The sequence below is a fragment of the Amblyomma americanum genome, chromosome 1, assembly GCF_052857255.1.
Source record: "Amblyomma americanum isolate KBUSLIRL-KWMA chromosome 1, ASM5285725v1, whole genome shotgun sequence".
Lineage (NCBI taxonomy): Eukaryota > Metazoa > Arthropoda > Arachnida > Ixodida > Ixodidae > Amblyomma > Amblyomma americanum.
In genome coordinates, this window is record NC_135497.1 from 465,746,552 (window position 1) to 465,773,045 (window position 26,494).

General features: G+C 49.3%; 1 protein-coding gene across 1 annotated transcript in view; it reads left to right on the forward strand.

The window, feature by feature from the left end:
- The window catches only part of LOC144116041 (cGMP-dependent protein kinase, isozyme 1-like), an 827,405-nt gene that overhangs the window by 786,792 nt on the left and 14,119 nt on the right, over positions 1-26,494 (forward strand). The window contains exons 12-13 of the mRNA XM_077650707.1: positions 8,289-8,518; positions 24,854-24,995. Of these exons, the coding sequence (XP_077506833.1) occupies positions 8,289-8,518; positions 24,854-24,995 (372 nt within the window). The remainder of the gene's footprint in view (positions 1-8,288; positions 8,519-24,853; positions 24,996-26,494) is intronic.

Here is a 26,494-nt window from a genome sequence, read left to right on the forward strand (position 1 = left end):
CATATGCTGGAATGGCCGCCAAGGGGGCTCCTATGACCCTTAGAGGCAACACATCATACTTGGGGAAAAACTTACGCGCTGCCTCTCTGGCGATATCATCCGGAGCCAAGTTAGCTGCAAAGCATGCTGTGGCCGCTGCATCAGGACGACAGGAACCGTGTTCCACTGCACGGAACGTTCGCAGAGAGCAGCATTCGATGACTTTGTCGAGAAGTGCTCATACCACGCATGCCACGGCCGTCGCGAGATATCGCGTTCATATCTGCGAGCCTTGGCAGTAAGGTAATTCAGCCTTGCCTGTGCTTTCGCAGAAGTCGGATCTCGGGAAGCTGCCATCTCCGCTTGTCGGCGAGCAGCCCTCAGGTTAAACAGATCCACATCCGGCGCCGGGCGATGCACGTCCGTCAAGGTGACAGCAGTAGCCTTATTCAGCGCAGTTTGTAAGCAGTCCACAAGTAGTGTAGATGATTGCAGAGAGAGATCTTCGACGGTGGTGTGAAACGTGTCACAGTTGACCACAGAACACCTACGGCGTAATCGGCGGACCCTTAATGGATGGAGACCGATGATTATAGCATGGTGGTAACTACCCCAGCAGTCTGGCTCCAGGTGCCACTTGGGAGTGCCAGACCACGTAAAGCCCGGAGCATATTTTGTACTGCGAGCATGGCGCACTGTTCGCGTTGCTGAATCTGGATGGCTGAGTAAAACGAACAGCTCATCCGCGAATACCTCCCGCATACGCCTACCACGGGGGCTTTAAGTGGGGTACCCCCAGTCTCGACTAGGGTTGTTAAAGTCACCACCAACTAAAATACGCCACCGTGGTTGTTGTCGTCGTATAGCTAATAACCACCCCAGATTAATGCGGGAGGGAGCTCCACCGGCGGCTCTTACATAGTATGACAGGACCACAGGAGTTGCCTTGGGAAGCTTCACAGCCACTGCGACTACCTCTTGATATGAGGTGCACCAGTTTTCTAGAGAGAGGCGAACTTGAGGAAAACGCCCATCAACATACGCCGCCGCCTTTCCCGGAGGGGCAGCTGTGTGCACTCGACGGCCGTTCATTGAAGGAGACATGTATCCATTAAAGCACAGAATGGATGGCAAGGCATTGATCTCCTGCAGTAGCAGGGCCCACACCTGGAGCTTCTTTATGCGAAGTCGAGATCTGAGCTCTCCCAGCTTTGTGGAGAGGCCTCTGCTGTTCCGCTGGAACGCACCAAAACAACGTGTACTCGCCGTTTTCGATTAGGCTTCCAAGCGTTGTAATAGAACTGATGTCAGGTTTGATAACTGGTTTATCATAAGTAAGGGGAGGCATGTTGTTGAGTTATCCTGCAGTGATGCAGAAGACCTGGTAGAGTCTCCGAAGAACGCATGAGGGCTGGACGTATTCGAAGGCGCTGCAGCGTTGACTGGCGTGGAGTTGTATTCCGCTGGTTGTCCACGGCCAGCAAGCAGTTCACGGCGTTGCCGTAGCTTAGAGACCTCGGCTAAATGGCAGGCAATTTGGTTGTCAACTGCTTCCATGTCCTCACGCAGAGGTTCCAGCATGCTGTGCTTTTGTGTAGCTGGAAGGCGACGGCGATCCTTGCGCACTTTATCACTGTACGACTTTTGGGCAGGGGATGCAGGTTGATTGGGCTCAGAAAGCTCCGGCCAGTCGTCTTCAACCCACTGGAGAGCCGCAAACCTGTTGGAAGTCAGTATCGAGGCTCTGTTTTCATTCGGAGGCACTTGCTTACGGATCCCACGCCGAACCTTCTCAGTTGCAACACAGCAAAGTGGGCGAGTTGGTATTGCGTTTAAGGTACGAAACAGCGCAACTAACACGAAGGACCAGAAAAAGAAGAATAAACGGACACGCGCTGTATTCTGCCCTGTATTCGTCCATGTACTCTTCTTTTTCTGGTCCTTCGTGTTAGTTGCGCTGTTTCGTACCTTCTCAGTTGCTTTCGTTTTTGTTGGGAAAGTTGGAGAGGTGATCTTGTGGTCGTCAGTCTTGTAAGTCCGCACCTGTGTGCACTTGTTCTCCGGTTGTTGGTTTGGCTGTAACGCAGGATGGCTTGCGCTAGTTCCGCCCTGAATGCTGTTGCGCTGTCCGTGATGAGCACATCGGAGGCGCCGCATTGCAGAAGAAAGCACTCCACGAAAAATTTGGCGACTTCTGCTGCTGATCCGTTCGGTAGGGCATTTGTCTCGGCGTAGCAGGTCATGTAGTCGGCCGCTATGATGGTCCACTTATTTCCAGACATTGACTTTGGGAGAGGAACAATTAAGTCCATGCCGATCTACTGAAAGGGCGATGAGGTGTTTTCAATGGGGTTCAGAAATCCTGCTGCTCGGGTGGGAGGGTCTTTCGTCTCTGACAATCTCGGCAGGTTTTCACATATTATGCAACATCGGCAGACAGCCGGGGCCAGTAATACTTGTCTTCAATGCTACGGAGCGTGGGAGAAAACCCGAGATGTCCAGCTCTCGGCTCCTCGTGTGAAGACTGTAGAACTTCTTCCCGAGACAAGCAGTTATAGCAAAGAGGTAGGCTGTTTTGTTCGCTGCTAAGTTCTTCACGACGACATCATTCTGTACACAAAAGGAAGACAGTCTTCGCTTGAATGATGCGGGGGGTGAAGAAACCTTGCGTTCCAAGTACTCGATGAGGTGTCTTACGTCGGGGACCGAGCGTTGTTGCTGTGCAAAAGAGTTCGCGCTGATGGGTCCCAGGAAGGCGACCTCATCGTCGTCCGGCTGCGGTGCAGCTACAGGGGTTTGTGAGAGGCAATCGGCGTCAGAGTGCTTCGTCCGGAGACCTCAAACTCCTGGAGGCACAGACTCTATCGAGCGAGGCGGCCAGAGGGGTCCTTCAAATTGGCAAGCCAGCACAGCGCGTGGTTGTCCGCACAGGTAGGGGCGGAATATCGACGTAGCCCAGATGATGACAAGCCACTCCTTCTCAGTGGCCAAATAGTTATCCTCGGCCTTGGAAAGGGAACAGCTAGAGTATGCGATGACTTCCTCCAACCCGTCGCTTTCTTGAACGAGGACAGCGACTAGGCCCACGCTCCTTGCGTCGGTATGAACTTCAGTATCGGTGGTTTCATCAAAATGCGCGAGGATTGGTGAGGACTGTAAAACTGAAGTTCTTTGACAGCTTCTGCTTGCGGGGCTTCCCATTTAAATGGCTCGTCTGCCTTTGTCAGTTTTGTCAGTCGCTCGGCGATGCGCGAAAAGTTTTCCACAAATCGTCGGTAATATGCGCACAGTCCGAGAAATCTGCGCAATGCTGTCTTATTGGCCGGCGGTGGAAACTGTTCAATAGCAGCTGTTTTCTGCTGGTCTGGGCGTACTTCGTTCTTGCTAACGTTGTGTCCTGGAAACAGCAGCTCTTCATAGGCAAAGTGGCACTTTCATGGTTAGGCAAGACGACTTGATGGCGTCTAGTACTCTTCGAAGACTTGTGACGTGCTTTTCGAAGTTCGAGGCGAAGACAACGATATCATCTAAATATACCAGACAAATCTGCCACTTCAGGCTTGCCACTACTGTATTCATTACTCTCTAAAACGTCGTTGCTGCGGAACAGAGACCAAATGGCATCAACTTGAACTCGAAGAGCCCATCCAAATTGATGAATGCTGTTTTCTCGCGATCTCTTTCACCGACCTCAATTTGCGAGTAGCCGCTCCTGAGGTCCATCAGTGAGAATTACATGCCGGTGCAGAGCCGATCAACTGTTTCGTCGATGCGGGGGAGGGGGTAGACGTCCTTCTTTGTTTTATTGCGCAGGCGACGGTAATCAACGCAGAATCGAAGTGCACCGTCTTTCTTTCTCGCTTGAACAACGGGTGCCGCCCATGGGCTGTTTGATGGCTCGATGACGTCGTCGCCAAGCATTTCTTCCACTTCATTTGCATGGTTTGTCGTTCTCGCGGCGACACACGGTAGGGGCTTTGACTGAGAGGTCGGGCGTGGTTTTCGGTTATAATGCGATGCATGGCAATCGGCGTTTGTCGAACCATCGGCGATGACGAAAAACACTTGATGTAGTTTCGAAGCAGATAGCGGATCTGGTCTTCTCTTTTACGGGGCATGGATGGGTTGACGTCGAAAGTGGGCGAGTTCTCTTGGTCAGGTGAATCTTCCGCGGATGGGTCGGAGAGGGCGAAGGAGTCTCGTACGTCGGATATTTCGCCGAAGAAAGGAATCGTCGTTCCGCTGTTAATGTGCCGGTATTCTTCGCTGAATTTTGTCAGCAGTACTTCAGTTTGGTTTATGTGGGTTTAATTTCCCAAAGCGACTCAGGCTATGATAGACGCCATAGTGAAGGGCTCCGGAACTTTCGACCACCTGTGGTTCTTTAACGTGCACTGACATCGCACAGTACACGGGCCTCTAGAATTTTGTCCAGAATCTCACCTCCATCGAAATTCCACCGCCGCGGCCGTGATCGAACCAGCGTCTTTCGAGCAGTACTTCGGCCTGGCCTTTGCGGAAATGTGCGATACCTCTTGCGATGTTCATTCCTCCGTCTAGAAGCAACTACGTGTTCCCCTCGATGATGGCTTCAGCGTTAACGGCTATCGTGGCCCCTACGGTCACGATAACGCTTCAACGGGGTGGACGCTTACTTCTTCCTCCAGTACTCTCAGGACAACATGATTTTCCAGAGTTTTCATCGAAGGGATGGCCTCGTCTGTCGAAAGCGTGATCAGCTTGGATCGCAGGTAGATGACTGCCTGATGCTCATTTTTTATTTATTTGTTATTTATTCAAATATCAGCAGGGCCCAAAGGCGTAGAAAAAATTCATGCCCAAGATAACTTCGCGGGAACATTGCCGTAGCACAACGAAGGTCGCAGGATAGGTATGTCCTTTGAGTCACTCACGCTGTGCATCGTCTTGATGACGTAATGAGGCCTCCTACGGTGCGAATTTGTGGGCCGTCCCAAGCGGTTGTGACTTTCCTCAGCTGCGCATAAAATATTCCATTCATTACCGAGTAATCAGCTGCTGTGTCGACTAGAGCGGTAACTTTCCGGCCGTCAATAACAATTTTTAAGTCGGACGTCCTGCCTCTTGCGTTGCACGTCGTCCTGGGCGTCGTGTCACGGCTTTGTCGGGTATGCGAATCGTGGGTAGAACGAGTTGTCGAAGCTTTTCTCGATAGCGGCGTCGTTTTAAGGCTGTTCGCGTCATGGTCGAGGTGGTCATTGTATGCGGCATCGGCGTGTCGAAGGTGGCGTCTTAGTGCGGCATGGTCATTTAATCTTCGCTGTTTCGCTCGGGAACAACCTAGGCTCCAGAGGTTGCTGTTTTAAGTTTTCCCTACGTGGGCTGGGAGACCTTCCTCATTCCGCGGCTGCGTAGCTGCGGCCTGACAACGCAAAGCGCGAGGCTGACGGCGATGGTGAGTGCGAAAGGTCATTCGTCTAGTACTCTTCTCGACGTAGGTACTCGTCGATTTCTTGTGGACGTTTGCCGAAGCGTGGTCGTGGTGTGTCAATGGCAAATCCACGAAGACCGATACGCCGGTACGGGCAGTGACGAAGAATGTGGCCGGCCTCACCGCAATGGAAGCACAACGGCCGGTTGTCGGAAGTCCTCCAGGCGTCGCATTTCCTGGGGTTTGAGCGTCGCTCTTAGGCTCAGCGGGGGAGGAAATCGGAGTTCTGTAACAAGTGGCGAATATCGGAGAGGACTAGGGGGAGGGGCGGTCATTGAGGACGCGGAGTGCGTACTGCAGCCGCGTAAGTCATGGCCTGGGGTTATGTGGCCACCGGGGGGCCAAGGGCCGGTTGCACTTTGTCCCGCACTACATCGATATGAGTCGCTGCTTGGGGCTGTGCGGAGGATGGCAGCATTTGTCGTAGCTCCTCTTCGACGATCTTGCAGATAACTTCCCGCAAGTTGTCGCTGGTGGTGGTCGTCCTGTCCGGACGGATTGCACAGGTATAGGAATGGCGGCTGTACTGCCGAGTCCGGACGTCGAGGGTCTTCTCGATGGTGCAGGCTAGTTGCATGAATTCCTCGACTGTTCTTGGCGGCTGGCGGACGAGGCTGACGAAGAGATGTACTTTTACGGCGTGCATCAAAACCTGAACTTTCTTTTCCTCGGTCATATAGGGATCAGCGCGGCGAAAGAGACGCTTCAGTTCTTCTACGTAACCACGTACGGGCTCGTTCGGAACCTCGATCCTGGACTCGAAGAGTCGTTCGACTCTTTCTTTCCTCACGACACTGTTGAACATCTTCAAAAGTTTTCTTGAATAGCTCCGATGTCGTTAGGGATGACTCATGGTTTTTATACCACGTGCGTGCTGAGCCCTCGAGTGCAAAAATGACGTACCCGATTTTTGCCGCATCATACCTATGACGCCACGCGCTCAAATTGGTCCAACCATTCTTCGGGGTCTTCGCCGAGGGATCCATTGAAAGTTGGCGGCACCCGCGGCTGCTGCAGCATGATCGGTGCTGACATCTTTGGTGAGGTTGCGGTGCTCGTAGCAGCGTCGCTTCGCTGTCTGGTGTGATCCGGCACGGTCCCGAACTCACGCTCCTCTCCCTGATGACTTCGATTGGCTCGCAGAGTTGCTGGCTCGTCCTCGGGTGCGAAGCACTGAGGGCTGTAGTCCTGACTTGAATGGGGCGTCCGGAACATGGAAGGCTAGCCTGGACCTCCACCAGATGTCACGAAGTGGTGACTGCAATCCTGAGAGCGGAACGACAGCGAAAATGGCGTCTAAAAAACTCGTTATTTTCGCTGACTTGCACCCGCAATGGACTGAATCACTCTCTGGCGGCGTAGCAACAAGCGTGCTCGATGGTCATCGAACGGAATGTCTGCCGCTCTCGGCCGTTTTCAACTTAAAGCTGGCAGCTAACTTTCGAATTACAGCGTGCAAAGCACCTACATTTTGGAACAACCTAGAATCGGCTCCGCCTGGGTGCAAACAATCGAGATAAATCTGGTCGCGTCTTGCATCGCAAACAAATCGATAAAGCGGAGTACCGGCACCTTGGAAGAGTGAGCAAACACTAGAAAAATTCGGGGCACACTCATGCTGTTTCACAGCAGTTTTTCCGCATGGGGACACCTAATGAGAGGTTGGAAGCAAAAGAAACCAAATCAAATTGAGGAGGCTTCGAACACCGATGGTTGGCTTCAAAGAAGTACTGAGAGGCAAAGAGGGCGCAGTTATCGCAACAGAAAATAGACAAACTTAGGAACCCTAACGACAAAAGAAACGGGAAGTACAGGCCCTCGCCCAAGGAAAAATAAAGCAGTCCCATGATCGCTGGATGGTTTAACTTCGTAATATAATTAAAGGTGCATCAAAGAAATTTTGGAGCCATATAATCTGACTGGGTAAAAAGAATCAAAGAAGTCAGGAACGGATTCTAGTCCGAGGGAAAACGCTGTGAGCTACATTACATCATCTATAGATGAGTCGTTCAGGAGCGACGATAGGGTAATCACTCCGAACTGGAAAAAGGCGGAAGCCAATATTTTCAAACCAACATCCGCAGGCATGGAAGAAATTCTAATCAAGCTGATTATTGAACTTGGTCCAAGAAGCAAAGACGCGCTCTTGAAAGCATTGGAAGCATTCATGGAAAATAAGCAATTTCCTTACAGATGGCGAGAGTGCAAAATTATTTTGGTTTATAAAGGGAAATTACATGCGATACACCTAAAATCCTTCAGACCGATTACGATAACATCTGTTACATAAAGGCTATGAGGAGGTGAAATTAAAAATGGAGCAATGGGTACGCATCCCTGCCATCTCATGCGCGACTCGCAAGAATCCGACTGCCCGGACCCAGCGCCAAACAACGATCAAAGGCACCTGGCTTCTACCAAGCCTGCTGGGAACGCACTCGCACGCGAACTCGCGTGAGAGTAAGCCCTCGGCAAAAATCAAGTGAAGAAGCTCCGCAGGGCAGCCAGAACAGAGCAGAGCGCATCAGGCGAGCAAGCCGCCAAAGCCGTGAGTGGTAACGCTTCCATCCGAAAGAACTCTGTCCAAACCCGCACACCCGGCCGGTACCGCCGACCAAGACTATACCTCCCCTGCCTAAAGAGGACACAAGAGTGGTTACTCACCCCACGCGAGGCTTAAGCCTAAAGAACTATCCCAACCACGCCATCGCAGCAGCAGTAGCGAACTGCTGCTTCGTGTCCACACCAGAGGCCTGCGCGATCCCCGAGAAACAAAATGGCGTCTCCCTACCAAATAATCGTTGTCACCCCCTTAACCACCACATTGTGCACCCCGCAGGTGCAGTACGTCCAGGACCGCAGCCGCACGTTCGCGCTCAAGTGCCTGACCAAGAAGCACATCGTGGAGACGCAGCAGCAGGAGCACGTGCTCAGCGAGAAGACGCTCATGATGGGCTGCCGGCACCCCTTCATCTGCCGCATGTACAAGACATTCCGCGACGAGAAGTACGTCTACATGCTCATGGAGGCATGCCTTGGGGGCGAGGTCTGGTCGCTCCTCAGGGACAGGTGAGGCCCACTGCATGCTGCATGCTCTTCCTCTCCGGTGCGGGCCCAGTGCTACAGAGCGCGCTCCGTGCGTGGCGGCGTGGGTATATGCGGTGGATTTTGGAAGACACATGAGAGAGGGAGGGTTCTGTGTTGAGGGGATGACCACGGGGCTCATGCGCACTGATCTGAATCGATACACCTGGCGCGAAATAGACTTGACGATAGTTATATCCCATCGGGGGAATTTTTAACTCCTTATAAACGAGACATCGAACATATTTTTTTCTGCGGTAGCCTCCAAGGAGAAGAGCGGTTCATTTTTTATACTCATTACTTTATTATGTACCGCTTCGGCATAGCAAAGTTTGACTGTATACCCAACGTAAAATGGCCAGTGAAATTTATTTAGGGTTACGTATATCTTCTGTAGAAACTAGGCTTCAAATAGGGCCTTCTATAGAATCTTCCAAGGGAAATAACTATTTCTGTTTTATATCCAATAATTCGTTATAAAACCGTCTGCTTATAACGAGGTTTGGCCGTAGTAAAAGTGGCGGCTACGCATTGCTCCCTAAAACTGTTATAACGTGCTCGTGGAGCAGAATGGTTGAATAATAATTGGTTTTTTGGTGGAAAGGAAATGGCGCAGTATCTGTCTCATATATCGTTGGACATTGGCTTGGCTCATTCTGAGTGTAAATAAGGTGCAGCGCGAAAAGAAACACGGATGAAAGGGACGGCACCGATGTGACGAGGATGGGGACCGAGAGCCAACAGACTGTGTTGGTGCCCACACTGCAACCTAAAATGTGCACCTCTTTTTGAATTAGTCACTCGCACTAAAGCCTAATCGAAGCAAAAGACCAGAGGCGCGGTCGCACATGCGTGTCTAACAACTCAAGAATTATTGACATATTATTTTAACGGTTCAGTGCAAGGCGCACTTATTTGGGAAAATAAATAAACGCAGTTTCTTCTGAGAAAAAAAAAACGGACTTGGTGCCTCTTCAAAAACTCGAAAAGGGGTTAACCTGAAAGCGCAAAATCAGAGTCCATAATATAAATCTCAACGAAACAAACACTTCCGACAAAGTTGCAGTTCATTTCGATGAAAAGAATGTACGGTAAGCTTACGATTGTCCTGCTGTCTTGCAATATATACTCAGTACGATTAATCTCATTCTCTGTTGTTTCATGCGCTCTTGTCAAAAACGATTCATGAAGGCCCACATACATGCAGAACGCTTGAATCTGCTCTTGCTACGACGTGTTAGGCTGCTTCTCAGAAGCATGTGTTCCACTGAAACCCGGACATATCGAACTGGAAGGGAATCGACTATTATCCCGGTGTGCCAATTATCCTACAAATAAAAAAACGGCAATATAGAACGTTTTCTCTAACCCACAAGGAACGATACGTTGCCCCCACAGTAGTGACGTGCTTCTTGCAGCGACGTGCCGCCCGCCTTCGTGCTAGCAGCGCTCGCTCGCAGGGCGTCTGTAGGCCTAACCCGCATCGCAATAACGCGGTGTCGGACGGTGCTTTGGCACAAACAAACCCCCTCACAAGTTATCTAACCCGTTTACCTGCACATCACAAATATAATAACCTCATTCAAATTAAGGTACAGTTTGGTTTCCGGAACGCCGTCCGCAGCTGAGCACTCGAGGCGAGGGCCACCGCTAGACACTACTTTGGTTTGCTTCATCGGATGTCACCGATGTGGTCTGAAAAACGAGTACAAGAGACCGACGGTCATCATGAAGCATACCGAAAGTTCACTTCATTACACGATTTTACAGCGTCGGCGCGTCTAGCAGGTGCCCAAAGCCGCGCTGTCGACCCCGGCCATCTCAGTGCACGAAGAATGTTCGTGGAAGCGCCGTTAGCAGAACTGATATACCGAACGACTGGGGAAATTAAAGTTAGATATGCGCGACTTTCCTCTACTCTTGCACAGGATTTGCAAAAGGGTGATATCTGTGTTCAGTATTTTCGATGATTCGAAATATTTGGTTTCGATATATCACGGCTGGACTGTATTCGCTCACAATTTGTAGTGTGAGACATAGCTGTGCAGCGATTTACAGCAATCATAGTCGTTCCACATGGGTGTTTTAAATTCTGTCTAACAGAATGTAAATCTATTCAGCTGCCGGCATTCTGCTACTACACGAAGTTTTACAACGGCATTCGATTAAAGTATCATTCGAGTAGACTGAGCACCGCGGAGACATTCGAAAGGTTCAAATGCCTTTAAAGCCCGAACACGTGTACCATCTCGCGCATTTCCTTAACGCCATCATTTGGAAAGCTAAATTTTACGAATACACATGGGGTTTAGGTAGGAAAATAATTTTCAGACATCATATGCAGTAGTTTCATTTAATGCGCAACATCGTAACTCCTAAAGTAAAAAAAAATAGCACCCTTAAATACGGAATAATATTGGCTGCACCATTTGAGCATCCTTACTTTTTCAAGCTTTTTTGCAAAAGGTTGCGTGAGCCAGTTAGCGCCGTAGTGCGCCCAGGCCGACTTCAAAGGTGCATGGGTGCAAGGTTGCTGCACCCCCTTCGGATGAAAAGGTGCGTAAGGGTGAACGGATGCTCTTTGAAGAAATTTGCAGTTCTTCAATCGTAAATGATGTCAGATATTCGAGCTTTTCATTGACAAATGACAGCTGCAGCTTTGGTGTCTGCACAAAGAGAGATTTGCGCCACTATATTGTGGTAAAAACTGAATTATTTTTCCTGAACTACTTAGCATAACTGGATTCAAAAAGGGGCTCGCTTATATGGCGCATATAAACCTCTATAAAACATGCGCGTCATGGTAATGTACTGTTCTGCGTGTCGCCATGGTCTCTTCTCTGTCGAACCCTGTCAACAGAGTATTTTGTAGAACTCATTTAATAAACACTTCACCTGTAGTGTTTCTTTCTGATAACTATGTGGCGCATCCTGCCGAAAAATACAACACGGCCGGTCCCAAATAGGCCAAAATTTTTTGTCGTCCTGTCATTGCCACAGATGTTTCTGTTGTATAGTGAAGTCGACCCTTGTGGCAAGAACCAGCTTTGTCGTTACAAGAGCGGACTGCATAATGCCACAGAAAATTTCTTGTTTCTGCAGGAATTTCAGTTCTCAGGTCCCAAAATGCTCAAAGAAAATCGGTTGTGTGAACAGCATATTTTCACTTGTGTTTTTGCTAGCATAATCTACCTATGCTAGCGAATTTGCTGAAGTTTGACCTCCTTTGGCAAGCTCTTTTTTTATTTTTCGAATATATTTTTAAAAAGACCTCTGTAAACAACATGCAGATGTGATAAATATGACTCAACCGCCAAAGTTCAGAGACTACGTGAAAAACACATCTGAGCAGCATAATTATATTTTAGAATGCCATAATTCTAGAGAAAAGTTAGACAGGTCGTCGACAGGTTTCCGAAACATGTCCATCATTCTTGGACAAAAATTTTAATATTCGAAAACTGTAAGCCATGTTCTAGCACTGATGTGGAAATATTGAAGATAATGGTCCATTCTTACTAAATGTTGCAAAATCTTTAATTTTTTTTTGGTAGTGTTTTCATAGCTCCTATCGCGCAGTTGAGAGTGGCTTAGAAAATTAATATTGAACGCCTTTTACGATAGCAAAAATGTCAATATCATAACAACGGAAGCCTGTCGACGCGAGACCAGCGAATATACTGTGAAAAAGAAGAAGGACATCATGCTATGTTGACTGAGGAAAGGAAGAAGAAGGAGAGGTAGCCTGACGGAGGAAAAGAAAAAGAAGAGGTAGCCCAACTGCCACCGCTCAGACCGAGCGCCTGCTGACCTGAACAGACGAGAGACTGTCGCCGCCGTGGTTTCGCCGCCGCCTCAGCATTAACCTAAGCCCCCGTTACATTTGGTGGAGGTTCGGTTTAGCAACCTCGTACCACCCTGGACCTGCGCAACCGCACGCTACCGGCCCCCGCTATGCCCGCTATGCCTGAAGCCGCCCACCACCAAGCCGTGCAGGTTCGCTCTCCAGTCCTCTGTTCCGGCTCCCTCCGGCAGCGGGACCCGGCACTCTTCAGCGGTACTGACGATCATTACGCTGAAGACTGGCTCACATCATACGAGCGGGTGAGCACGTATAACAAGTGGGACGATAGCACCAAGTTGAGCAATGTCATCTTTTATTTGACTGGCGTTGCCAACCTGTGGTTTCGAAACCACGAAGCAGACTTCTCCACGTGGACTGCTTTTAAGGCAAACCTCACGGAAGTGTTCGGACGTCCTCCTCTGCGCAAGCTACGCGCCGAACACCGCTTACGCGAGCGCTCTCAGCAGTCGGGTGAGAGGTTCACCAGCTACATTGAAGACGTGGTCAACCTGGCTCGCGCGTCAACGCCCAGATGTCCGAGGCGGACAAAATCAAGCATATTCTGAAAGGCATCGAGGATGACGCCTTTCAGATGCTGCTGTCGCGAGATCTCCGCACCGTTGCCAAAGTCGTCAGTCTCTGCCAGAGCTACGACGAGCTCCGCAAGCAGAGGCTCATCACTCGCCAGCACGCAGCAGCGCCTGTCGAGTCGCTTCCCGGCCTGTCTGTTGCACCCGACCACTCGCAACTGTTGGCAACATCAAAGATTTTGTGCGTGAGGAAGTTGCACGTCAGCTGTCGCTTCTACCATCCCGCTCCGTGCAATCTCCATTCCTGGCGCCCGACCTTCGCACTACCATCAGCGAACAAGTGGCTGAGGCCCTTCCACCGCTCCCTCCCCCCGCACCAGCACAGCCGCCCGCACCTGTCGTTGCGCCGTTAGCGGCTTGTACGGCTCGCGTAATTTTTCAGGAAATCCTCTACGTGATAGTATTCGTCATTTTACCAACCTGTTCTCATGAGATCATCTTGGGTTGGGACTTCCTGTCGTGCCATAACGCAGTCATCGATTGTGCTCGTGCTGAACTTGAGTTCTTTGCGCTCTGCGGTTCCTCGCCGCCCGATGCCCCTTCTGCTGCTCCTGCCAAAGCCGTCGTTGCCGAAGACACTGAACTGCATGCCTGTTCTGTTCCTCTGCCCCTCACTTCTGACCTTGTACGCGATGGCAACGTACTTTTTACACCCTCGCCCCTCTTTCTGTTCCGCAAGTACCTGTCCATACCTTATGCCGTCCTCACTATGTCAGCTGGCCTTAGCGCGTTGTTCGTGACCAATCCGTTTACATATGCTTCCGCTGTACGTCGCGGTGAGTGCCTTGGTACCGTGCAAATCATTGACTCCATTCTCTACCGCGATGAAAATGACGATTCCCCGTCCCTTGTTGTCGATGCCCTCAACCCGCCGGTTTCTGCACTCGACACTTCGTCTCCAGACGTTTTCCTTCCCTCCATTGACGCCTCTCTTGCTGCACCTCAACGAACTCAACTTCTCGCTCTGCTTCATCAATTTCGGTCCTCCTTCGATTCACACCAACCCGCTTTGACCCGCACGTCGACTGTCGCCCACCATATCGACACCGGTGACCACGCCTCTGTGCGTCAGCGCCCTTATCGTGTCTCAGCCAGTGAGCGCCAAGTTATTCAAGACCATGTTGACACCATGCTTCAGAGCGGCGTGATCCAGGCCTCACACAGTCCCTGGTCTTCGCCCGTGGTCCTCGTGGAAAAGAAAGATGGCTGTATTCGTTTCTGCGTTAATTACCGCCGCTTGAATAAGGTCACACGAAAGGCTGTTTACCCTCTCACGCGCATTGATGATGCTCTGGACTGCCTTCAAGGAGCGGAACTCTTCTCTTCTCTCGACTTGCGCTCTGGGTACTGGCAGGCCCCCATGGCAGCCGACGACCACCCTAAAGCGCATTTGTGACCCCTGATGGCCTGTATGAATTTACCGTCATGCCTTTTGGCCTCTGTAATGCTCCGGCTACTTTTGAGCGCATGATGGACAGCAATCTGCGTGGCCTGAAATGGAAGTCATACTTGTGTTATCTCGACGACATCGTGATATTTTCGCCCGACTTTGCCACTCATCTATCCCGGCTGAAGCACGTCTTAACATGCCTTACGGACGCCGGCCTTCAACTGAACTTAAGAAAGTGTCGATTTGCTGCTCGTGAGCTGACAATTTTAGGCCACGTTGTGTCAAAAGAGGGCGTCCGCCCCGACTCCGCCAAACTTCGTGCTGTGACTGCGTTTCCAAATCCTACTTGCATTAAGGAGCTGCGCAGCTTCCTAGGCCTCTGTTCCTATTTTCGACGTTTTATTCGCAACTTTGCGGCCATTGCTCCCCTTTAACTCAGCTTCTCGGCAACAATGTGGATTTTTCGAATTGGTGGCCTGCCTGCGACGACACCTACAACAATTTGCGCAGTCTCCTCACGGCACCACCCATCTTGCGTAACTTCGTCTCGCAAGCCCAACTGAATTACACACGGACGCCAGTGGCATTGGCCTTGGGGCTGTGCTCGCCCAACGCAAGTCTGGATTTGAGGAATATGTGGTTTCTTACGCCAGCCCCAACCTCACTAAATCGAATCCAACTACTCCGTGACGGAAAAAGAGTGCTTGGCAATTGTCTGGGCCCTTGGAAAGTTTCGACCTTATCTCTATGGCTGTCCGTTTGACGTGGTCACCGACCACCATGCCCTATGTTGGCTTTCTTCGCTCTAAGATCCCTCTGGTCGCCTGGCTCGATAGGCTCTCCGCCTCCAAGGGTATAACATACGTGTCTTATATCGGTCGGGCCGCAAGCATCAGGACGCTGATGCCCTGTCCCGCTCCTCGATACCGGCCGAGCTTGCCAGCCTCTCCGCCCTCGAATCCTCTGCGCCTTCGCTCACCACCTGCGACATGCCTTTTGAGCAGCGTAAAGATGAATGGATTGCCTCTCTTCTTGACTTTCTCTCCGACCCATCTAAGCCTCCAGAATCCCGCGCCCTTCGCCGCTAAGCTTCACATTTTACAATTCGCGATGATCTACTCTATCGGCGCAACTATAACTCTGACGGACGGAAATGGCTTCTCGTCCTCCCCCGACATCTCCGGTCCCAAATCTGCACCTGTTTCCACGCTGACCCGCAATGCGGCCACGCTGGAGTCTTCAAGACGTGCAATTGCATCCGTCTCCCGTACTACTGGCGAGGCATGTATAATTTCATCCTCAAGTACGTACGCTCCTGCCCGTCCTGCCAACGCCGTAAGCAACTGCCTCATCACTCTGCTGGACAGTTGCAGCCACTGCAGTGTCCTCCTCGCCCCTTCGACCGTGTTGGCATCGATATATACGGCCCTCTGCTATATACCGCTGCTGGCAACCGCTGGGTCATTGTTGCCATTGACCACCTGACCCGGTATGCAGAAACCGCCGCGCTCCCACCTGCTACAGCTCGTGAAGTGGCGTCCTTCCTTTTGCAGCGCTTTATACTTCGCCACGGTGCTCCTCGTGAACTCCTCAGTGAGAGGGGACGCGTATTCTTGTCTGATGTCGTTAAAGTTCTACTCGCCAAGTGCAATATCATTCATCGGACTTGTACAGGCTACCATCCGCAAACAAACGGTCTAACTGAACGATTTAATCGCACTCTGAGCGACATGCTGGCCATGTACGTTGCTGCTAACCACACGAACTGGGACCTCGTCCTACCCTATATTACGTACGCCTACAACACTGCTACTGAGCTCAGTCCACCACCGGTTTCTCCCCATTTTTCTGCTCTACGGCCGACATCCATCCGCTCCCATCGACACAGTTCTCCCATACCATCCTGCCTCATCTGAGTGTACAACTATTTCTGAAGCTGCCAAGCATGCCGAAGACTGCCGCCAGATAGCACGGTCGCTCACGGCAGACACTCAGGGGCGCCAGAAACACCGCCATGACGACGGTCAACTTGATTCGGATTTCTCACCTGGTTCACTTCTCTGGCTGTGGATCCCTTCCACTGCTCCCGGCCTCTCAAAGAAACTTCTTTCGCAATACCATGGCCCCTACCCCGTCCTAGAGCGCACATCCTCCGTGAACTACCTTATTGAGCCCCTCACACCGTCTTCCGATCTTCGCCGACGTGGTCGCGAAACTGTGCATGTCCAACGACTCAAGCCATACTATGACCCAGTCGTGTTGTCGGCACCCTGAGTCGCCAGGATGGCTCCTTTTCTCCCCGGGGCCATTATGAAGAAGAAAAGCATCATCCTATCTTGACTGAGGAAAGGAAGAAGAAGAAGTAGCCTGACGGAGGAAAAGAAAAAGAAGAAGAGGTAGCCGCACTGCCACCATGCAAGGGAAGACGGACGTGCCGACGTGTTCTTGCTGGCCGCTGCTGTTTTCTGCATCTTCTGGTGGTTCCGGCTTGTACATCCTTAGTGAGCCCGTTCTACGTGGGGGGGTTTTGGCCAAGGCGTAGTTTAAGACGCAGTTCACGTGAACCTGAGAGTGCGTTTTGCTGAGAGATGTCGTTGACCTCCTCAGGTGGAGTGTCGGCAGCTTGGTTTGCCAGCTTGCCAGCCCAAAGCCTACCACTTGAGTCCTTTCACAAAAATGGCATTGATGCGGTTCCCGTGGATATCGTCCGAATCGGTGAGGGTGTGATCAAAATGAACACCCCCAAACTAATTCAACAGGAGCTAAGATCATTGACCGCCCAATACCGGCAGATCTCGGAGGTGCGTCCATTTGGCTGTCGAGGAATTGTGTGCAAGTCCTCGGACATCGCTTGTGTTGCAGACTTGCTTAAGAGCAAAAATTTCAGCTCGCTGCCGGTGAAAGCATTCATTCCCGAACAGCTTGCATGTGTCAAGGGTATCGTAAGAGGTGTCGACCCAGCATCATCCCCGCAAGAAATTTTACAGGAATTTCAGGATGCAGGCGTTGGGAGTCCTTTCAGTCTACCGCTGCAGTAGAGAGGTAAATGGCTGGCGTGTTGCTACCGAGTCCGTAATAACAACTTTTGCTGGCTCTTCCTGCCCTGTTGAACTAAAGATCTGGCCGATAGTATACCGTGTGGACCCTCTAGAACCCCGCCCTCTTCAATGCACCAACTGTTGGCGGTTTGGGCATAGTGGCAAAGCATGCAAGTCGGAGACACGCTGCCGTTTATGTGGAAATGTTCATTCTGCTGATAACTGCACCTCAGAGCAGCCTCATTGTTGCCTCTGCAGCAACAGTCACTCAGCTGATGATGCCAACTGCGCAAAACGTAGTGAAGAGCGTAGCTTGTTGGACATTATCAAAGAGAAGCGGTGCTCAAGAGCCGATGCTTACGCGGTTCTTAACAGGAAAAAAGATTCATATGCTAGTCGTGTGCGCGCTTCTGTTGGGGACATTGAGTCCAACTTGACTGCCTCAATTGTGACCACAGTCAAAAAAGCTCTTAATAATGTGGTTGAGCGAATGCTAAACTCTTTCTCTGAGGCGTTGGCTCAGTTTGTTGCAGTTCAGTCTGCGTCACCATCAACACCCGTCCTGGCAGCAACGTCTGCATCTGTTTCAGCTTCTGCAGCTAGTGCTAGCCGCTCTACATCACCTTCTGATGCTCCCCAGGTCCCACCTAACATCTCTGTTCCTAGCAGTGAATCTCGCAGTGACATCTGCACAACAGATGTCGAAATGTCGTGCCCTACGCAGAAGCGCCGTGCTTCCTCATCACCATCTAATTCTAGTTCTCCACAGATTAAAGCTAAAAAGGGACCACCCAAACTTCATCCCCATGTTGATATCCTTAAAGAGGCGGTTTCGGCCTCTTCAATTGGTCAGTAATCATGGCACGTATCAAAGTGTTACAATGGAATTGCCGTTCCGTCTTGTCTTCTCTTCCAGATCTAGACATACTTACTCACAAGCATAAGCCTGATATTGTACTTTTACAAGAAACGTGGTTATCACCTTATAAATCATTTTCAATTGGAAACTTTCGAGTTTTGCGGTCCGATCGAAATGTTGGCAGGGGAGGTGGCTTGGTAACCATGCTATCTAAGAATTTATGTCATCAGGCATCTAGCTCTAAGAAAATTGTTCTCCCTGACTGTGAGCTTTTAGCGATCAAAATTTTATTTCCGCATTGTGCTGATATTAAAATTGCTAATGTCTATTTTCTTTTAGGTGTACACAGGACAGACTGTTTAGACAGCTTGGTGACTGGCACAAACAGTGCAGTCATCGCAGGCGGTTTTAATTCTCACCATAGTGACTGGGGAAGTCGTACTGATTCCTGCGGCCAGCTTCTCTGGTCGTGGCTGTCTGCAAATGCTGTACGCTGCTGCAATTCTAGAGAAATAACCTTTATGCGAGGGGTTGCTCGCTCAGCCATTGACTTAACATTTTCAGCAGGTAGGCTAGATGTGACTGATTGGTCGACAGAGGATTCGGGTACGTCTAGTGATCACTTTCCTATAACTTTCACTATCCGGTTATCTCCTCTTAAAGCTAGTTGTGCAACACATAAATTTGTCAATCACAAAATTTATAAAAACCTGATGTCCGCCTCACTTGCCTCTATACGTAATACAAGCCGGGATGACAGAGCTCAGCAGACGGTTTCATTTTTGCAAAATGCAATAGACCACTCAATATTCGCTGTGCCCACAGCAGCCTCTACTAAACAGCCGTCTCCTTGGTGGACAGAAGAATGTGAGAAGGCCTATCGTCGCAGAAAAGCGGCCTAGAAGAGGCTGTCCTGCAACCAGAGTCCGGCTAATTGGTTAAATTACAAATTCTTCTCTGCATCTTTCAAAAGAACACTTGCAAAAGCCAAGAAGGAGTACAACCAAAATTTAAACACATATTTTTCAAATCCTCGTCATCGGAAAGCCCTGTATATATTCATGGACCGTAACAAAAGTTCTGTCGTCCCTCTTCTCACTAGTTCAACAGTGTTATCACCACAAAAGGCTCAGGAGAGCCTGGAGTGTATTGCTCAGGGATTGGCGTTACGCTTCCAGACGCAGAGAAATGTCCCTTTGCGCACAATCTCACCCTCTTCGGAATATACCGAGGTTGACGCATCAGAGCTCCACTCAGTCCTGGCAATGTTGCATCCTGCAGCTCCTGGACCAGATGGTGTCACTGTTGGTATGATTAAAATTTTAGCCCAGGAGTTTACATGCGCCCTCTGAGATATGGTCAATGCTTCTCTGGAAAATGCATGGATTCCAAGCATTTGGAAGACGGCGAAAATTATTTCATTAGTGAAAGATGTAGGAAAAGGATACGTCTTAGATAATATTCGGCCAATTGCACTGACTTCAAATTTAGTCAAATTAATAGAAAGAATAGTGCACAGTCACCTCACAAAGCATGTTCATGACATCAAAGGTCTCAGCTCAGCCCAGATTGGCTTTCGTCGTGGATGCTCTATATGGTCCGCGCATGTGGATCTAGAGAGCAGAATCCGGCTCTCGCTACGCAGAAGAGAAGTTTCAACTTTGGTCACTCTTGATGTAGCAAAGGCCTATGACAGTGTAGAGCATACTATTTTATTTAACCGACTTGCTCAGTTACATCCTCCAACCTACATTTATGCGTGGATATCTGAATTTCTGAAGGACAGATTCTTTTACTGCGCCGAGGGAACCCTATGTTCAAATACATATTATCAATCAAGAGGTGCGCCGCAAGGATCGGTGCTATCGCCTCTGCTTTTTAATATTTTTGTCAGTGGCATCCGCAGTCGTCCTGATATAACAGTTTTTGTGTATGCAGATGACATAGCTTTTTTCGCCTCAGCCAGGGATATCCACTCCCTTTACCACATTCTGCAGGGATATTTGGATGCTCTTGGAGTATGGTTGCAGGGTATTAATATATCCCTGAATGTAGACAAATGCGGAGTTTTGGTATTTCCTCCAGACAGGCCTTTGCACATTTCATTAGTCCATCGCTCTCTCCAGATTCCACAAGTGGAATCTTTAAAATATCTTGGTGTTACTCATCACCCAGCATTAAATTGGAGCCTTCATATAAAGAAAAATGCGTTTAATGGAGAACGCGCTCTAGGCCGGCTGACAAGAATCGCCAATAAAAAGTTTGGGATGCGCCGCGACACGTTATTGTTACTATACAAAGCCTACGTAAGACGTATACTTGAATTTGGTTGCATTCTGTTCTCTGGTAGCGCAAGCTACAAGATTCAACCCTTGATCTTACTGGAAAGGCGCGCTCTCCGCCTCTGCCTTGGTCTCCCAAAATCATTTTCAAACGCCCTGCTTTATCTGGAAGCCCGTATCCCTGATCTAACTTCCCGTTTCCAAATACTCACGGTGCGAACTTTCTTCAGGTCGATGGACCCTGTGACTTATGTCAGTACTCCTATTTTTGTGTCTCAGCCGGCCTTATTCTTTTCTCATCATTGGCCACGGTATCAAATGCCACAAATTATGTTAACGCATAACCTTTTAACACCGACTGGTGTTGATCTCAGGTAATTGCAGTGGGTTGATGACACGCCGGCAGCAGTGGAATTCCATTTCGACCACAACTTCCCATCTCATGCGAAACACATGCCAGCAAACATTTTAAACGGTATTCTCTCGGATCACATAGAGAAATACCCCCATCATACGGTGCTTGCTACCGATGCCTCCGTCAACTGCCAAAAAGCTGCAGTTGGCATCCTTTCACAGGATTTGGCATGGAGCTATTCTGTCCGCATCCCAGATTTTATTCCTATATTCTTTGCGGAATTTTTGGCTCTTGGAATGGCCTTTCACAAAATTCCATGCCATGTGTATCATGTTATTAATCTCGCTGATTGTTTGTCAGTGTTAGTCTCCCTTGACACTTCACAAGAAGATTTTTTGAGCCGTATCCTGCGATTTTTTGTCCCATGCACTTTGAAGGTGGTCCGTTTTGTCTGGGTCCCTGGCCATGCAGGTATTCATTCAAATGAGGTGGCTGATTACTTAGCAAGGTCGGCTCTTGACGGGTCAGTGACACATCCCGTCCCGAATTTCAGCCTGCTGGCGATTTCCAGGTTTCAGCGGTTCCTACACATATCAGCCATGTTGCGAGATCCCTTACTAAATACCACTGACTATCAGCACTTAGCATATAATTGGAACGTCCGTTCGTGTAAATCCAGGCTGTGTGAGGTAACAATGACGCGGTTGCGGTGCAGGATTCTAAGTTTGAATTTATATCGATGCAGGTGTGGGTTTACACCGACAAACCTATGTGACGCATGTGGGAAAGTTGAATCTTTAGACCATTTTCTCCTCTACTGCTCAAGGTTCGCACTTCAGAGAAAGATGTACCTGGAGGTCCCTCTCTCCAGGTTAGGGCGCCCCTTATCTTTTCCAGTATTATTATCGTTTCGTGCGAACGCCAAGGGATTTGCATTAGGTTCTATTTGTGGGTTTCTCCACAATTACATAATTGCAACTGGTAGGTTGATGTGCTAATTCTTTTAAAGTTCTACGAGCTCTTCTTTTTTCACCAAAATGCTGTCTGTTATTTAACTGTCAATATTGTTCTCTTGTTTTTATTCATTGATTTTTCAAAATTCACGATTGGTGCTACAATTTTGTCACCATCTTCCATGGAAACTTCTTTGTTTATTCAACTACACCTTGGCCAATCCCCCCGCGTGGGTATGTGCCATATACCTGGGGTGAAGAAGAAGAAGAAGAACTGCCACCACTCAGACCGAGCGCCTGCTGACCTGAACAGACGAGAGACTCGGTCGCCGCCGTAATTTCGCCGCCGCCTCAGCATTAACCTAAGCCCCCGTTACAATATTGATATCTATATTGAAATCTTACAACATATCAATATTGCTTTGATAAACTCTTTACAAAACATGTTGTGGGGCTAGTTGGTGAAGCATGGTTTCTTGAAGAAGTTTTTCAGCGCTATAAAAACGAGGATACAGAAAGAAAGAAGTACACAGGACGGGTGCTGACTCCAACTAATTTTAATGAAGCTGACACATTCTACATTTATGCACTATGAAGAACCAGAGCGCATGCGGGTGAGAAATTTCAGGTAGATTATGGAGAGTAGACTGCATGCTATCGTCTCTTTAATAATCGGTACTCGCTGTCACGCAGGGAGGCAGATGAGGTGCTGCCGCACGTGTCGCTCTTTTGCTTGATAAAAAACTCTTCGGACAATTTGCGTGCTAATCTGTCCTTACTTGCACTTAGTACTTTGATACGCTCAAGTCGTAGTTGACAGTTTTGATCGCTCTCATCTTTGCAGGAGCGGCAGTGGGCGGGAGGATTTTCAGACGACTCGGAAACATTACCAAGTGAAAGTTCATCTCCCCTGACACGTTCGTTCACACAGCGGCCAGTCTGCCCGACATATACTTTGCCACACTTAAGAGGGATTTCGTATACCACTCCCGCGGCACACCACACGTACGGCTTTGTCTGCTTCGTCCCGCAGCCTGAACTGTCAGAGCCGCAACTGCTGACCGTGGGACACATCTTGGCCAATTTACTTGGCGCTGAGAAGACCAGAGGCATGCCGTACTTGTTGCCAATCCTTTTCAGGTTGTGGGACACCCTATGAATGTAGGGGATTTTTTACCTTTTGATTCGGCACAGTCAAAAACGGTCAAGAGAGCTGTTGCGACCCTTTCTCTGGAATCCGCCCTCCTGAAGTCGTGCCCTCACATGATGCAGATGAGATTTCAGGGCGAGGTAGCTAGACTGCGCAAAGCAGAGTTCCTTGACCAGGTATTGACAAAAATGACCGAGACACTCTTGCAGAAAGAAAGTTAAAGGGAGCCCGAAGAAACCAAGAAAATTACAACTAGTAGCGCCAAGCCAGTGGTGATCCGTTACATTCATAGGGTGTACCACAACCTGAAAAGGGTCGGCAACAAGTACGGCATGCCGCAGGTATTCTCTGTGCTAAGTAAATTGGCCAAGAAGTGTCCCACGGTCAGTAGCTGCGGCCCTGACAGTTGCGTCTGCGGGACGAAGCACAGAAATCCATACGTGCAGTGTGCTACGGGTGTGGTATACGAAATCCCCCTTAAGTGTGGCAAAGTATATGTCGAGCAGACTGGGCGCTGTGTGAACGAACGTCCCAGGGAAGATGAACGTTCATTTGGTAACGTTTCCGACTCGGTTGAAAATCAAATCGACCCGCCCACTGCCGCTCCTGCAAAGATGAGAACGATCCAATCTGTGAGCTACAACTTCAGCATATCATAATTCTAAACAGAAGTAAGGACAGATTAGCACGCGAATTGTACGAAGCGTTTTTTTATCAAACAAAGGGGCGACACGTGCCTCAGCACCTCATCATTCTCTCCGCGAGACAGCGAATAGATATTATTAAAGAGGCGATAGCATGCAGTCCGCTCTCCGTAATCTGCCGGAAATTTCCCAACCGCATGCGCTCTGGTCCTTCATTGTGTATAAACGTAGAATGTGTCAGCTTCAATAAAGTTAGAGTCAGCACCCGTCCGGTGTACTTCTTTCTTTCGGTGTCCTCGTTTTTTAGCGCGTGAGAAACTTCTTGAATAATTCCTTTCAAAAATGCTTTTGTCCAGAATTGTTGGGTATGGAAAGTTCAGTTGTCATCAGTGGAAACCTACGAAACTGCAAAACAGTCGAAAAAAAGGCGCAACTGTAGCTTTCACACCCCCACTGTACGACTGTGAAAACCGTTTTTTGCACACTTCCGGGAGGGAGCAAGTTTGCGATTTATAAACACTGAAACGTTTCATTCAGGGTCCAAATGTTCTCCTGGGTTGTCTCTTGCATTGGCTTCAGCTTCGGGCATTGGCTGCTTAGTTTCAGAATCCTAATGCACAGTATCTGCTGCACCCCTCCCACCCCCTCCCGCCCCCAAAGAAAAACGAAATCAGGAAGTGGCGGCTCTTTCGCCGTCATTTATTATTTTAAGACGGCACATATGTAAACAGAAGTTGCACACGGAGAAAAACGAGTGTTAACGGCTACAGCGCCGCTGCAATATAGCGAGTGAATGTTGAACAGCCTATAGAAGTTATCCTGGAGCGCCGCTTAACTCTGTCGAGCCGTATGTTATTAGGTTTTGAGTGCCACGTGATTTCAACGTATCCGTATAACTTAACGCAGCCTATCCGTTTAAGGCCAATTCGTAGTCGGACGCCATCCACCTGGTTTTTGTGTCTTCTCTTTTGTCCATATTTTGAATCCCCAATTGGCTGCGGCTCATAACTAAATGAAATTTGGCATTGCACAGTGGCGTACTGAGAGCACACCCGCTATTCATTTCTCTTCACATGCTAATACGTTCTAAAGAAGACCGACGCTTCCGCTATGTTTTGCTCTACGAAAGTCTGCTCGCCAAATCGGCGTCAAGAAAATACTTTTATCGCTGTGAATGCCAGCCGACGTGACCACCGCTATGTGTGTTTCGTCCAGGGGAGCGTTCGACGACAGCACCACAAGGTTTTACACTGGCTGCGTGCTCGAAGCGCTGCAGTACCTGCACGACAAGAACATTGTCTACAGAGACCTCAAGCCGGAGAACATGGTCTTGGACTCTGCAGGATACGCCAAACTGGTAAGCCAGCGGCCACTACACCTGCGGCTGCCTAGCTTGGCCGCCACGCGAGTCAGTACTGCCGTGGACTCACGACGTTTCTCATAGGCACACACTCGAGCATTTCTATGCCTATAAGTTCACACCACTCACTGGGAACAGACACAGTTGAGGGGGAGGAGGGGATGAAGTGAGAAGGAGGTTAGGATAGAGCCGCTTCCCATCCTAACAGCCTTCCTACTTTTTACGCTCTTCCCCGTTACCAGGGTTGCCTCCCTGGAGTGAGGCCGTAATTAAACTCCACCAATGATGAACGCTTTACCCAGATGAAGACAAATATTATTGTCGAAACTTTGGCTAGCACGTCCAGACTTCCCCTCCCTGTCCACTTTGTGTTGCCCAGAAATCCATCTACCTGCCCCCCCCCCCCTCTACCATGGACTGGAATTAACATTTAGGTCGTTGTGTGACTGTTGGTTAAGCGATCAGGACGGTACGCTATAACGGTATCCTGTTTTACACATAAAAGCAAAGCTTAAGCGCCCCCCCCCCAAGTTATAATAAAAAAGGGCTGCACTTTCAAGCCAAATATTCACAAATAAAACATTTTAAAACCAGTATCTAACATGGTGTTTATTGGCTATAGGTCACAAATGTGTAGTGATTTATTTTCTTTATTTCTGTTTGTCCACACAATTCATTCTTGCGCATGTGTTAACTAGCCTTACCTGATGTCGCTTGGTTCTAGACTGCATTCGAGCTCTGCTTTCCCCACCTATGTAAATTCACCTTGACACACTTTGCTGACGAAACCAGTTCTTTGACACGAGCAAAAGCTGACTCCTGCTCTGATAGTTCAGCTAGATTTGAAACGAATCTTCCCAAATAATTCACGATGCTCAAATACCTGCGCACGTTTGGTACCGCTGACGGTGCAGCCATCTCTGATTGGTTGTACGATTAAAGGGTTGAGTTTAATGCGTGTTGGGTCAAAAACATAGCCGAAAAACGCTAGCTCGAGAAGGCCAAACGAAAAATTTAGCCCGGTCGAGCGTGACGCCGTCTGCGGCGAGCTTACTTATAACTGCACGCAATCTCTCATCGCGCTCGTTCTTAGATGTGCCAAAAACCGATATGTCGTCCATTTACTTTGCCAGACCCGTGGGCCATTGAATGTTTCGTCAATGCGCTTCGGAAAATATGCCGGAAGCAGCTTATTCTAAATGGTAACAAGGAGAAAACGTAATGGCTGAAATGCCTGGTGAAAGTGGTGAGCAGCTGACATTCATCTGCCAGCTCAGTTTTGTGAAAGCCAGAGTTACCATCCAACTTAAAAAATATGATGCTGCCGCCATTAGGCCCGACACATCAACTAATGGCAACACTGAGCGTTCCTGCAACACGCTCTTGTTCAGCTCGGCAAAATTTGCGCACATCCGCACGTCACCCGACGGCTTAAGCTCTCGCACAGTGCCCACAGACCACTGGATTGACTCATCAACTTTTATAATCGCACGTCT